General features: G+C 48.2%; 1 protein-coding gene across 4 annotated transcripts; it reads right to left on the bottom strand.

The window, feature by feature from the left end:
• Positions 1-2: 2 nt before the first annotated feature.
• On the bottom strand, positions 3-13,037 carry SCYL3 (SCY1 like pseudokinase 3). Of its 4 annotated transcripts, none has more exons than XM_052666206.1 (14): positions 12,905-13,037; positions 11,549-11,839; positions 10,895-11,080; positions 9,815-9,928; positions 8,874-8,930; positions 8,289-8,391; positions 7,621-7,732; positions 7,373-7,450; positions 6,269-6,408; positions 5,474-5,661; positions 4,777-4,948; positions 2,951-3,091; positions 1,605-2,341; positions 3-219 (listed from the first exon to the last, which is right to left on the bottom strand). In XM_052666206.1, the coding sequence occupies exons 2-14, from the start codon at positions 11,711-11,713 to the stop codon at positions 157-159; spliced, it is 2,256 nt and encodes a 751-aa protein (XP_052522166.1). In that variant the 5' UTR covers positions 11,714-11,839; positions 12,905-13,037; the 3' UTR covers positions 3-156. The 4 variants fall into 4 exon arrangements, with proteins under 4 accessions (XP_052522166.1, XP_052522167.1, XP_052522168.1 ...); XM_052666207.1 differs by lacking the exon at positions 12,905-13,037 and adding an exon at positions 12,498-12,680; XM_052666208.1 differs by lacking the exon at positions 12,905-13,037 and adding an exon at positions 12,085-12,448.
• Between the last annotated feature and the right edge of the window lie 827 nt (positions 13,038-13,864).

Below are 13,864 nucleotides of genomic sequence, written 5' to 3'. Positions count from 1 at the left end.
GGGATTGGGCCCCCTGGGATTTTGCTGGCTGCTGCAGCAAGTGCCTGCCTTTTCACAAAAGCAGTGCTGAGGTACTTATCCATTATATTGTAGAAGCAGCAACTTCTCTTACAGATTCCAACACAGCATAAATTGCCTTTGTCTCTTTCAGTCCCATTACCAGTTAGCATCATCTTCCCAGTTCAACTCTTCTTCTTCACCCCAGCCTGCAGCTTCAGCCTAGAATCATGTAAAATTATCAACATTAAGGCACGCACACTGTACTTCTGTTCTTAATGCAGCTACAGGAAACAGGCAGCAACCAGGCCAACTTGTGATGGCAGAGCAAGACATTTTTCACAGTGCTTGAAGAGAAAGGCACCCTCTTCCTTGCCCCTTCGAGCACCTGGGCTTTACACAGAAAGCCCCTCAGAAACCAAAAACAAAGCACTGGAATTTACAGCTTTTCATCTTGAAGGACTTCTAACTGTAAAAGGAAACACTTTAAATACAAGGAATTTCTTATGGTTTCCTCCTAAACTTAAATCAAGCTTTGTTTCTATCAAAACCACTTTTCGTTAAGAACGGGATGCTATAAAATAGACTTCTTTCCCTTCCTCGTAAGAAACAGCTGTTGTCCTGCTGTACTCCAGCACTCTGACTTTGATCTCACTCTCTGCTACTCCAAGAGCATTGTCCGCACTACAATAAGTGGATCCCATAAAATGAGGTAGATATCAAATCTCATTTTCAAATGTTGTAAACAACCTCAATTTAGACGTAAGGCTCCTCTTCTCATGCTACCACTATGCTAACTCTCCTAGGGCTAACTCAGCAAAACAACTTGAAGTCAATATCTATTCCCTAATGGAGGTTAAGTGTTCAGGTGGAAGTGCTACCTCCCCTCCCTAGTGAACAGAAGCAGTCTGTGAAGCCCTAGAGCTGGAGCTAGATGCATTTATCTGCTTACCCTGAAAGGTAGCTTATAAAACTGCCTCCCAGGTCTATGAACGGGAGAAATGCCTCACCTAATCCTTCCTGAAAACAAGGCTCCAAAAAGCTTTTCTCTGTATTATTGCAGGTATTATTTCTTCACTCTTTCTTCTGGAAAAACCTGCTAGCATTATAAATAACCACCAGCAACAGAGCCTTGAATATCCTCTGTGCTTAGAAGCCCCTGTCTCTCAGTGCTTAGGGCCACGTTTGTTCAGCAGACAGTATGCAGCCTTATTTCACTTCCCCTATCTGACAAAAGACTCACCCTAAAGCCACGTAGGGTCCTAGCATGCAGGATACAGCAGCACAAACTAAAGTCATAGATTTAACTTAGAATTCTGTAATCAATTTCCTTACTGTTCCTTAACATGGCTGCCTTGCTGCTGTGGCAGCCCAATTACCCCAATTACCCTGCGCTTGATAAGAGGCATCATCCAGAACTCAGTATCTTGTATTCACAACTGTACAGCCCTGCGTTGCTGATACTTCCTCAGGCTATCAGCTATATGATATATGACATGTGATGTATGGAGCCTGCTGCTGCCACAACAGCATGTTGTTCGATGTGTGTGCTTTAGAACCCTCTCAAATGTGCATTTGTTTAAACCCCGCTGTCCATAAGCTCTTACCTCACTAACATCAACTGCTGCAAATTTGGATGAAAACAGCGCATTCTGGGAGGCACCTTCTCTGCTGGATTCTGCACCAGGGTGACTGGGAACAACTGCTTCTGTCCTTGCTTCAGGTAAAATCAAGACTGCTGAAGAAGGTTTAATGTCTGGTATCATGTCAGCAAACCAGTCCAGCTCAGGGTCTTGCACTGGTTTCCTCTTCACTTTGATGGTGAATTCTTCTCCTAGGCCAGACTCCGATGAAGACTTCAATCTTTCCTCTAAGGTTTGTTTGGGCAGCACAGTTTTTCCTAGTTGTCCTTGATGGTCCTGCTTGTTACTGTTCCAGCTGTTCTTAGGGGAGGACTTTGTTGAGGGACTCACTTTGAGGCTTTCTAACTCTTTGCTCTGTTGATGGGTACCCAGGAGAGTCCTTCGCATTTCAGCTGCATCAGCTTGTGTCACAGTGAAGCAGTTTCCTGAGGTCAGGTCAGTATGAGGGCTGCTGGGCTCAAAGTCATCCCAAGGCTTCTCATCTACATCATGTTCAACAAAATAAGGTCCCGTGCTGCCCTGTGGTTTTTGGGGCTGAATTTGGATGTTCACAGTTTTCTCAGTATCTGTCTCCTCTGGCTCACTCCAGTCTGGCCACTCCTCTGCTGGCTTTTCGGAGGTAGTTAAAGAGCTCCTGCTGTTCCCAAGCACATTAATGCTCCCAGGAACTCCATTAAGGGGGAGCTGAGTGGTTTGCTCACCTGTGGAGGATAAAGGTGTTATATATGCATTTCAGAAAGGCAAGTGTGGTTGACATCAGCAGATGGCACCTGGCATGGACATAAAGCATTTGCCAGTTCAGAAAGTAACGGTAATTGCGAAGGTGTTTCAGTGCTGAGCTCTTCTCAAATTAGAAAGCACAGCCATCTTCCTGTCTGCAAAGTGGGGGGCATTAAAAACTGGCAGCTGGCAGACATCATTAAGTGATTGAGAGAAGGGCAATAAAGGACTGAAAAAACGCCATGAAAGCAAACAGAGTCAGCTTCTGAAGTCAGAGAATGAGCTGACCTACAAATAATCAGAGAGGCAACAGTCTGCAGGAGGGTCTCTGCCATGTTGTGGAGAGGTGAAAAAGAACAGCAGAGATCCTGTGGTATGGAAACACAAAAATCCAAAGCAGGCCAAGCATCAATGCTTGTAATCATCAGATTCCCAAATAACTATTCCCTAGAAAGTCAAGGGTCATGTGCTCCTTCCCTCACTATTACTTCCTTTCAGACAGCACATGGGCAAAATTTACATTTCTCAAACAACTTTTCATTTGTAGGACACTTGGTTTATAAATAGGAAGAGATAGGTCGAAGTTTTACCTTTAAAAGCCAGTGGATTGTCTTGTTGCACAGAATGCTTCTTGACAACTGCGTTTCCAGAGACAGGGAGCACGCTGGAATTGTTCTTCAAAGGCCAAGAGGTTTGGTGTCTCTGATTGCTTACAGCATGAGTTGGTGAGTCTGCAGGGACAAAAGAAAGGCCATTAAGTCCACCGGGTGTGTTGACAATCTCAGTTGAAACTGCCCACGGCATTGGAGTTTTATTTACTACAGCAATACCAAAGACTGGCGCTGCAATGCAAAAACTGCACCTCTTATCTATACATAACAATACTACTGTTCCTGCAGCTCTCCAGTACAAAGTTCAGGCAATGTAAATGGGTCAGTTTTTGCTGCTCTGTTCTTTCAAGGTACTCACAGTGAACAAACAACATGATCTGAATTAGACACTTAGAAAATGCTGTCTGCCACACAGCTGGATCCAGTTGGATGCATGGCAACACCAATCTCCCAGTCTGCCTCATATGAAAGCACAGCAGTCACAATTCAAAGCATAATGCCACTGCACAAACTCTTTATGTCTGGGCATGATTAAAGCAAGAACAAGAGGCTTTATCCCAAAGGCTGTATGACAGCCTTACTTGTACGATGCACCCAAGGTGAGGTATGATGGAGGGAACGTTAAAGGCTGCACACTGAAGCTGCATGAGGCAGGCTTGTTTTCCTGGGCTGGTCAGAACAGTGTGCAAGCATCTGGTTCCAGATGATTAGGGCAAGCATCTGGTTCCAGATGATTAGGGGAGTTGTAGCATACTGTCACTGATGCACTAACACTGGCTTCAGCTGTTTAAGCCCCTGCTCCCATCCCTTCAAAGATGCAATAGAAGGGCTTGGGTCACTGCTGTCTCCACCTGATGCTGTGTGATGCCAACCAACTCACAGGATGGGAAAGGACTACAACTGATACACAAAACATGAGCCCTCCATAAAGGGTGCATCCTTTCAGGAGCATAGACTAACATCCCATTGAGTGTCATCTATGCAGTATATAGTACTCCTTTTTGTACATGACCACTCACTGTAGAGGACAAAGGGTTGATTTTCAATACCCCCACCCCTCCATCAACAGTTAAATCAGGTCCAATTTTAAACATATTCTGAAAAATGCATCTCTTCTTAGCATAGAAGATGAAGGTTTTTATTTACTACAGTCTACTACAATAACATAAAAAAAACACTGCAATGAACCATCCACAGATTTTAATGAGGAGCAGCAGTTACCAGTACACACAAGCAGGACAAAAACATTTACACTGGAAAAAAAAAAATTCATCTCCATCATGCATTTCACATAGGTACCTATGCTTTATGTCTAAAATAGAGCAAATGATTCCCTCCAGCTACAAGTATTATTTCAACATGCAGAAAAGTTTTCACTTGGTTTACACTTGGTTCCAAGTTATTTAGCAGGTGCACGGACTACTTTCTTCATTTGGATTAGGTGAAAAGCCTCCAGAGAGCTGAGAAAATAGGGAAGTTTGTATTTCTTTTCCAATCTACAAACAGAAATCGAGGGGAAGAGGATGAAATTTACTGCTTTTAAAAAGCATGAAGGACAGAGGAAATATTGAACAACTACTTGGATGCAAGTATGTAAATCTCAGAGGAGTACAGTACAGCTCTTCCACTAAAGACAACTGCACTTTAATATGATTTCCTTTGCACATCTTTCCTTGCCGTTTAGGGGCAAATTAGGTTTCCTTTAATTAACCTAACAGAAAAAGATTATTCAACCAAGAAATTCCACCCGTGTTGCAGGGACAAAAACAACACGAATCCCAAAAGAACTCACATCACTCACTCACCTTCTGGGGAGAGATCAGCAGTTTTCATGAAACTTGGTGCAGAGCTTTTGAAAATCTTTGTTCTTTCACCACCTACAACCACTTCAGGTCCAAGCAGGGAGACAAGAACTGCTAAGCTGTGTAGTGTTATTGCCACAATAGAGTCACTAGTGTCTCGAAGGCCCAGCAATACCTACAGCAAGAATGGGACAATGTTATCAAGAACAGAACATCCTGTTTTCCCCACTTTTTTCCTCCCTCCTCTATACATGTTGTATTTGCAGCACTTTTCAATTCTAAGATCTCCTGAAGCTCTTAGTGGATTTTGGACATTATTTTATGCCAGAATACCAGCCTTCCACTTTGTGTGAAAGCTAAAGAGTACACAGTCATAGCATTTGGAGAGCTCAGACCGATTGCTCCCTGCTGACAACTGCAGTGTTCTGTGAAACAGAAATGCCATCTCTTGTTGTGAGTCTGCAGTCCAAGCTGACAGGTACCAATCAGCACAAGCAGTGGATGTGTCAGAGGCATGAGGTTTAACAGAAACAGCACTCCAGATCAGGGTGGGGTGTCACACTTAGGGCTTGTGTAAAAGGAGGCTGGAAACTGTTTGCTGCCAGTGCTGCGAGAACTTAGTTTTGAGCTAAGAGCCAATAGAGCAGCAGAAATCCCATATACTCGGATATACACCATGTATTGCTTTCCCATCCTTAACCTGTGGCAATATGATGTTTTTCAACTCTTCCCGAGAGAACAGTTCTGCATAGGCATGAATGTGAGACAGCAACACCATCCGCACGTGCTCCTCATGAACCTCAAAGAGCTTCAGCAGCACAGGAATCACGTGAGTCTGGAACAAGGCTGGCGACAGGAGGCAGCTGGTCTGGCTTTCTCCAGTTTGCTCTAGGGAAGAGATGGGAAAAGCCTGCATTGAAAACCACAGGCAACACTTCCAAAAGCTATTCAGTGAGAGACTGTTACAGCTGAAATCTACAGCATAACCCCAGTGCTGAGTCTGAGTCGAGGAGAGACAGCCAGCATCTTTTGCCTGACAGCAATGGCTCTGAAAGCTTAGCAGCAGTCATAAGAAGTACTGCTTGCCTGAAATACCAGTAGTTATTTAGGTAAACTATAAGAGAGTGGAAGCAAGCAGCACGGCCAGAGGTTGCTGTAGATCCAGCAAGACATGCTGAACATCTCCCTCAGAGATGACAGAAGAGAATCAGTGCAGGGCTGTACAGCCCAGGCTCTCAGTGGCTCACTGGGCAGGTGGGGTGACACTTAAACACGGGAAAAAGCCTGGGCAATTTGTAATTCTCACCTAGCATCAGCAAAGCAGTGGAAAAGCACTTCAAATGGGGAAACTCACATAACTCTCCTCTCTAGTTCTGTGCATTAGAGAATTTGTTCTTGTTAAACAAACAACACTACTTCATGATTCAGTGGAATGACCACCGAATTAATTCCAAAACTGTCAGTAATAATTTTGAATAAAGCATTTAAAGATCACCTTTCTTTGGCCCCAGCAGATGAGGAAGAAAACTCCTGACAGCTACAGGTTCAGCAAACACAAGTTGATTGAGTAGAAGAGGCACCAGCCGTGATGCTATCAGCTCCTCTGACAAGCCAGCCACCCTGTCCAGCAGGAACCTGTGTTCCAGGAGAGAGCAATTGGTATCAAAGTGGCCTCTCATGCATTTACGACCATTTCTCATTGTACTGCCTTCCCCTCTTTTGGGGGCCTGCCTGAGCTTCTACATAAGGAGATTTTCCCTTGTAAAAAAGGAAATCCCATATTGAAATCACATCCAGCTAATGCATTTTAGAGGCAGCCAGAAGAGCACGAAAGAAAAATTCCGCTTCTCCCCTTCTCAGGCCAGGTAATGCCATGACTAAATGGAAGCTTCTCTTAGAGAAAAGAAATCTGGAGAATACGACAATAGGATTTCCTGCAGATGCTGCACTTCAGCAGCCTGGACATCCACTACAGACAGCAGCTTTGCCCACAGGAGGCTGGGACCACAAAATTAATTCACTCGACAAGACTTAGCCAAAATTCTCATTATCATTTTACCAAGATCTGCCTACATGAAAGAAAACTTCAGCCTTCAATGTGTCTGGTGCTACATTTCACTTTTTAAACAAAGTCATGCTCAAAAGAAAGCTACTTCTAATAATTAGTTGAGGAAAAATTCTTTTCTTCCACTGCACTGAAACAGGTTTCCTGATATTTTAGACTGTGAAACTGGGCAGACAGCCTTTGTGTAAAGCAACGGGACCCTGGAGCAGCTCAGCAAGGAGCCAGAGGACAGGCTGATCACCACCTCGAGCAAACAAGATTGTTACACCACACTCCCTCCCCCAGTGGCACTACAGCAGATGAATGCACTTTCCAGATGATTGCCACTGCGCAATGGGAGATGGGGTAGTGCTGCTAAAGGGAGTGAAGGAAATTCAAACAGCATTACAGAGCAAACAATATTCTGCCAAAGCAGTCAAAATCTGGCACCCGAGGAACCATTTCCCTGGCAACTAGTCTTCCCAGCTCTGCCTGATGCCCGTGTGACAGAAGCATTTCTGACATAAGCTTCCAGATTGCAGTTCCTTCACCTACTTGAAAAATTCTGTTTTCTCCTCCTCAGATTTTAGTGTTAAGGTCTTCAGAAAGTTCACAACTTCCAGAAAATCATTCCTAGGCAAAAAAAAAAAACAAAAAAAGTAGATTGTCACTACTGTAATGAGTGCTAACTCAGCACCTCAGCTGGAAGGTGATAATGCTTTCTTAACTTAAGGACCCTCTTCAACAAAGAGCCCCGTAACAGAAACAAGCAGTACCAAGAAACAAGATTTTTCTTTCCTTACCTGAAGAATTCATGAGACAGTAAGCTGGACAGTGGAGGACGACACTTTGGATCTGGATTCAGCAGAGTACAGTGCAGGGTTTGCTGAAAGCTGGAGAGAATATCTGCTGAAACTGAAAGCCAGAGCACCTACAATTAGATTTCTCTACCACTGGATAAGCTATGCTCAGGAGTCTTCCACTTCTCCTGAAAACTTACTTTTAGAATCTGTTTGATAGCAAAACGACTCATATTTGCTCCCAAAGGAAGAGAGAATAGCATCTCCATCCTTCTCCCTATGCTGCTGGTCTGTCATGGCACCAAGGAGTGTTACTGTCCTCTGAGAAGCTTCCTGCCCCTGCTCAGCTGTGGAACACAGCACCCACGTGCCATGTATTTGTGTTCCTAAGCACTCAGTGAAGTTTCTGGCGGGAGCAGAGCTGTGCAAATCTCTGACTGCTACAGAACAGATTTGGGAGCACTTGTGTTGTCTGACCACATTCAAACAGGGGGAAATGGGAATAAAGGAGATGCTGATGTTTGGATTTTAACCTAGCAAACACCAAGATCAGTGATGGCCACTAAACCTGCACCACACACATCAGCTGCAGCAAGAGTTGCATCAGCCAACACACACAAGGGATAAACTTCACAGGTCCATATGTTGCAGATAAACACGTCATTGCTCACCCTGATCATTTAGGGCTGTCAGGAGATTTTCAACCATGGCTCCAAAGGCATAGGCGTCCCTTGCATGCCCGCAGCTGCTGGGCAGAATTTTGAAATCTACAGACTGAAAACAAAAGACAAAACCAAGAACCAAGATCAGCAAAGCAGGAGTTCACAAAATCCTTGCCAGAGACCTCCATTCCCCCACAAATGCTCTCCAATTCTTTTTATAGCTCCAAAGCTCCACCAGGTACCCAATTAAGCAGAGCATTTTGCAAAAAAAAAAAAAAAAAAAAAAAAAAAAAAAAAAAAAACTTCCACCAAGGAATTTAAAACCCAAGGAGGAATGGCTTCACGGTGTAACAATTCCCCCCTGAATACATGCTGCAATTATAAGTCAACAACTTTCAGCATAAGCAGGGGTAGGAAAATAAATCAGATATTATCAGATATTAATATAATAAATCAGATATTATTATTATATAGCAGCTGCCTTCTCCCATTTAGGCATAAAGAAACAAAGTGTCTGAATGAAAACTATTTTCTGAATACAACACTGTCACTTGTCACCAGCAATGAGTTCCTCCACGAAGGCAGGCCACTTACCAGCTCCTCACATGGGATGCACGACTGGTCTCGCACTGATTTGACATGACAGAGGAACTGGAAAGGGAAGAGGGGAGACGTGAGCTGCCTCCAGGGCCCATCTGGGCCAAGCAGCAGGAGTGAGCTCTCCCCACAGGCCAGGACTGACGCGGGCCCTTGCTCCTTCAGCTGGCAGCGAGGGGCAGGCTGTGCTGTGCTCTGCACAGACAGGAAACACTACGAATGCACCAGGTGTGAAGCACCAGGCTGACAGAAAGCAACTTCAAGGCACCACAGCCAATTGATCCCTTTATGTCTTAGGTCCCACCATCCACGATCCATCTGAGCAGGGGTAGGATTTCATGACCTTTACCAGTCAGATTTCACTGCTGGGCTCTTTGCATTGCTGCGCACCACCACACACACCGGCTGTGCGCCCGTCTGATCCCTTCTGAAAGGTGATACGTGAGGAACATCGCACAGTTTGTGAAGGATTCGTGGGGAGAAAAGGCAACATACACACACTGCACAGTGCCAGGCTGCAGCAATGACTCTGCACAGCATGCAGCAGAAATCAAACCAAGAATCTTTCTGCCAAGACCAGTAAAAGCAATGAAGATGCCAACAGCAAAAGCTGAAGTCATTTAAATTATTATTCTTATTGATTTATTTCAACTTGGATCTTCCTTCTCCATGCTTTTTTTTTTTTTTGTGTCAGCCCAAGGGAACAAGAGTTCTCCTTCTCTCCAGTCCTCACCTACCCTGCAGCCAGCTGTCTCCCTTAGAAAAGTAGCTGATTTGGGGCTAGCGGGAATTAGTCTCAGTTTATCTAGATGACACAAATAGCCATAGTGCTCCTGCAGCAACAATTCAGCTGGGAGTTGGACGTGAGCCTTCCCAGTGCTGGCAGGCCAGGAGCCCCCTCCCAGGCACTGGAGGGGTGTGCTCTGCTCGGCTCTTACCTCTGGGGTGGCTTCATTAAAGTTACAGACTGTTTCCATTCCTCCCAGTTTCCAGTGCCCGTCCTCGCTTACAAACACAGACGATAAACAGACGTTGTTATGAGTGAGGTTTCCCTAAAACACAACGAAGAATGACATAAGATGCAAAATCTTAATCAGAGCTAATGAGGAACTAAAGAAAAGCTACCAAAAAGCACACAATTCTACATGCCCTTTGGGATTTTGTAGGTGACCAGCAAACATCACACTGAAGAGCTGGGTTTTTAGAGCACACAAAGCTTCAACTGTGACAGCCTCTACAGAGCAACTGTAAATCCAGAGAAAACCTCCAGCTACCAACAAGCTCAAAAGCTCCAGTCTTCCCAGCAGGAATTTACGTTCAGTCCTGGACACACACAGTACCAGAACAGGGAGCAGTGACACCAACCTCTGACACATGGCAACAGCTGTAAATAAATACAATGGCTGAGCACTCCCTCTCCATAAGCGTGAAGCACTGCAAGCAGCTTGCCATTTACAAACCTTACTTCCTAAAGCCATCCTATTTTCAATTAGCCTTCCTTCTAAAAAGCAGTCAACAATTTTAGCAGCTTCAGCCTAAAAGAACTGTGAAATTCATGTGTAATGCTAAAATGTGATGGAAAACACAACAGCGACAGTGGGCTAGCAGAGTCCCAGGCTGCAGCAAGTGAGGAAGAGCCCAAGTGTAGCAGCTGTGGATGCAGAAACAAAAGAAAAGAATCTGCTTACCTTTGGAAGGCCTCAGTTAGGCAAGCGAGATACCCTTACTCTCCCCCACCCCCACCAACACTTAAATGAGGTCTGGGAAGGGGTGGATCCTGGCTCCAGGTCTTCTGGTCACTCAGATTCATTGCATACATCTGAGCTCTCCTGGGTTGGCCTGCCTTCCCACCAGGTGCTCAATCACTGCTTCATGCTGTGACTTAGCATTTCTACTACAGCAGGCGAGTGTGCTTGCAAGGAGTTAGGAATGAGAGCTGTCCAGGCAAGCCCAACTGCAGCACTCCTCTGCCACACTTCTCCTCGCTCCCACCAAAGCCTGGTGCTGCTGGTACCTACCCTGTCATGGAGGAAAGTGAGTGCCAGCAGCACATCGTAGATCCCTGCGCAGATCTCTGCAGAAGAAAGTGTCTCCAGGACCATCTCCAAAGGCTTCACGCGTTCAGTAACCAAATGGATCCCATTAGCTTCCACAGTGCAAGAGAGGAAGCGCAGAAGGCATGGGTGGCGCAAGGTTTTCAGGTGCTTCCAGAAACAAAAACATCTATTACATCTCATCCAGTCATCTGTTGGCTGCAGAGCTTAGCCACATTTCCTACGTGAATCTAGACAGCCAACCCTGCTGCTCACCGAGCACTCAGCACACTGGCTCATTGCAAAGTACTTCATAGCACATCTGGGCGCTCACACAGAAGAATAAATACAATATTTGGAGCCTGGCTCAGAAAGACTCTCTGATTTTTGGATTTGCAGGAAGAGATCGGCACTGAGGATGCCTGCAGGTGCTGTTATCTGAACACTGCTTGTCAGCACCGCGCAGTGCAGGAAGAGCTTTGCAGCTGCTGACCCCCTTCTTCCCTACCACGTGGCCAGGGATAACCCTGATAACTCCTTCCCTCACCCCATGGCTTTGCCCCTCATTAACCACTTCCCACCTCTCCAAGAAGAAGGAGGCCCAGCTCTAAGTCTTTCCCAGCACGCCCGCTACAGTACCTTGGCAGCTTTATTAACCACGTCCTCGTTCTCCTGCTTGTACACAAAGACAGAAGCAAGTTTGCCATCTTGCAGCACAGCTGGATAAATGGTGTGTCCAGTTGGCAGCACGAACGGCGGCTCTTCCAGCGTGTAGCTCTTTAAAGCACTGTTCTCCGAGCCCATCACTCGCCGAGTTGGGCCGCTGGAGAGATTCCCTCTTGGTGACAAACGGGTCTCTGGGCGGAGGAAGAGCTTTTCAGGCAGACTGAGTTGAGGCAGGCACTATCCTGTTCAATTTCAGAGCATTTTCTGCAAAGCACGAGACAGCCATGAAGAACAATCCTATCAGTTGATTACCAACAACAGAAACAGCCTCCTAGACTCAACGCGTTACGATCTAATATCTTTATTAAATATAAACTACCCCAACTGCACAGCCCGCTAAGCAGCAGGAGCATTAGCAAGAAGCAAAATGGGACTCTTCCAAGAGTGTTTTCTATGGAGGAGACTGAACCTCCACAGCCCCTTGTTCATGTCTCACCTCCCCACCTCACCTGTCAGCCACAGCTCTGCAGCCGGCACAGCTCCCGCTGGGCTCCGTGCTGGGAGGAAGGAGCCACAGGGACACATTTGCTATGGGAACCCGAACGGCTTCTAACTGATGTAACAGGGCTCAATGTGCCGCACGGCACCAAGCGAGCACACAGCCGCAGAATCACCGAGGTTGGAAAAAGCACTAAGGTCACCTCATCCACACCAATCCCCTTTGTGCGAACCTTAGGAAAGCGACAGAACTCGGGCTCACAGCGTCCAAGCGCCACACAGAAGGGCAGGGAGGTAGGCAGAAGGGAAACAGCACAGCCTGGACGTGTGTAGGAAGGCCTTCCGTGAGACCTGCCGGGCCCACGAGGGCTCACACAGCGCCGAGAGCACGGAGCAGCGCCCGGCTGCGGGGCTGTTCGCTCACCTCGTAACCCCGCTTTTCCCAGCATGGCTGCGGGCGTTTGTTTATCCACGGCAGCGGCCGGAGCTGCGGCAGCACGAAGCTGGCGCTCCTGACCCTGACACGGGGAGCGCTTCTGAGACTGACACGAGCTCCCAGCCACACAAACCGCACGGCGCAAAGACACCCCGCGAACACGGGCAGCACGGTGCGCACGGCCGGGCTGCCGCGCTCGGCGCCGGGAACCGCCGCTCAGCCCAGCGCTGGGCGGCCGCACCCGGAAAGCGAGCGCCCCGCAGCCCAGACGCGGCCACGGGCGGACGACAGCACCGGGCCCGAACCGCCCACACACCCCGCACCCAAAGCGGCGGCAGCGGCTCCGGGCCCGCCGCGAAGTGCCGGCCCCGTCCCGCAGCCCGGCCCCGCCGCACCTGCTCCCGGCCGGCCCGAGGGAGCCGCCTCCCCTGCCCCGCCGGCCACTCGCTCCCTCCCGCACGGCGCGGCCGTCGACTGCGCTTCCGGCAGCAGCGCGAGGCGAGGAGGGAGGGAAGAACGCCGCCACGCGCCGCGCGCACCCCCTGCCGGCCCGGAGGACCCGTCGAGCGAGCGGCCCCATCTTGAGCGAGGGCAGGGCGGCCATTTGGGTTGTGGGCGAGCGGGCTCCTCCTCCCCTTTGGTGGAGGACGCCTTCATCTGAGCCGCGTCCCTGGGGGCGGGGAGGGGGGTCGGCAGCGCACCCCTCCTTAGGGCCGAACGGCAGCCCCGCCCGCAGGCGGTGTGCCGACACCGCCACGGGACGCAAGGAACGCCATTAAAATAATTGCTGCCGTTGGCGCGGAGTAAAGGGGCTCCGGGGAGAGACCGCACGTGAGTGCGTTGTGCGGCAGGAGGAGCGCCGGAAGCAGCGAGCGCAGTGCGGTGGGAGGTCCGCGCTTTTTCACACTTTGCGCTCGTATCGGCGCTGTTACTGCGGCTCCGAGGCTTTAGGATGCGGTTTGCGAGGCCGCTTTGAAGGGAGCGTTCAGAACGAGGAGGGCCGGCAGCACGGCCCGCACCCACAGCCCGTCTAGACGGGGATCAGAGCAATGGCAGCGTGCTTTAAGGTGTTCTGAGCCGCTCTAAGCCTCGGCTCGTTCTGTAACGGCTCCACCAATTCAGCGCGCGTTACGTCTCGTGCTGTCCAGCCGGCTAGAGCTCTTTAGCGGTACACGTTCACACCCGTTCCAGTTACTGCCCGCAGGCACACCCAGAAGCACGGTGCGATGGCTGACAGCCTCACCGAGCGCAAAGAAGGCAGAGTCATTCAAGAACCAAAGCAAGGATTTAGCTGTTCCCTCTACACACGTATCTGAGGTGCTGTTAGACCCAAAGGACTGCAGGCAGAGACAAAA

This window comes from Tympanuchus pallidicinctus, unplaced genomic scaffold (genome assembly GCF_026119805.1).
Source record: "Tympanuchus pallidicinctus isolate F22 unplaced genomic scaffold, pur_lepc_1.0 scaffold7, whole genome shotgun sequence".
In the NCBI taxonomy this organism is placed as follows: domain Eukaryota; kingdom Metazoa; phylum Chordata; class Aves; order Galliformes; family Phasianidae; genus Tympanuchus; species Tympanuchus pallidicinctus.
This window is presented reverse-complemented; position numbering and strand designations above follow the sequence as displayed.

What these genes read in the sequence shown, in the direction of transcription:
- SCYL3 (XM_052666206.1), bottom strand. Translation starts at nt 11,713, where the DNA reads ATGGGCTCGGAGAACAGTGCTTTAAAGAGCTACACGCTGGAAGAGCCG. An exon ending in CAATCCACTGGCTTTTAAAG is followed by an intron (nt 2,342 to 2,950) that starts GTAAAACTTCGA and finishes TATCCTCCACAG; the next exon opens with GTGAGCAAACCACTCAGCTC. An exon ending in CAGCAGTTGATGTTAGTGAG is followed by an intron (nt 220 to 1,604) that starts GTAAGAGCTTAT and finishes ACATGATTCTAG; the next exon opens with GCTGAAGCTGCAGGCTGGGG.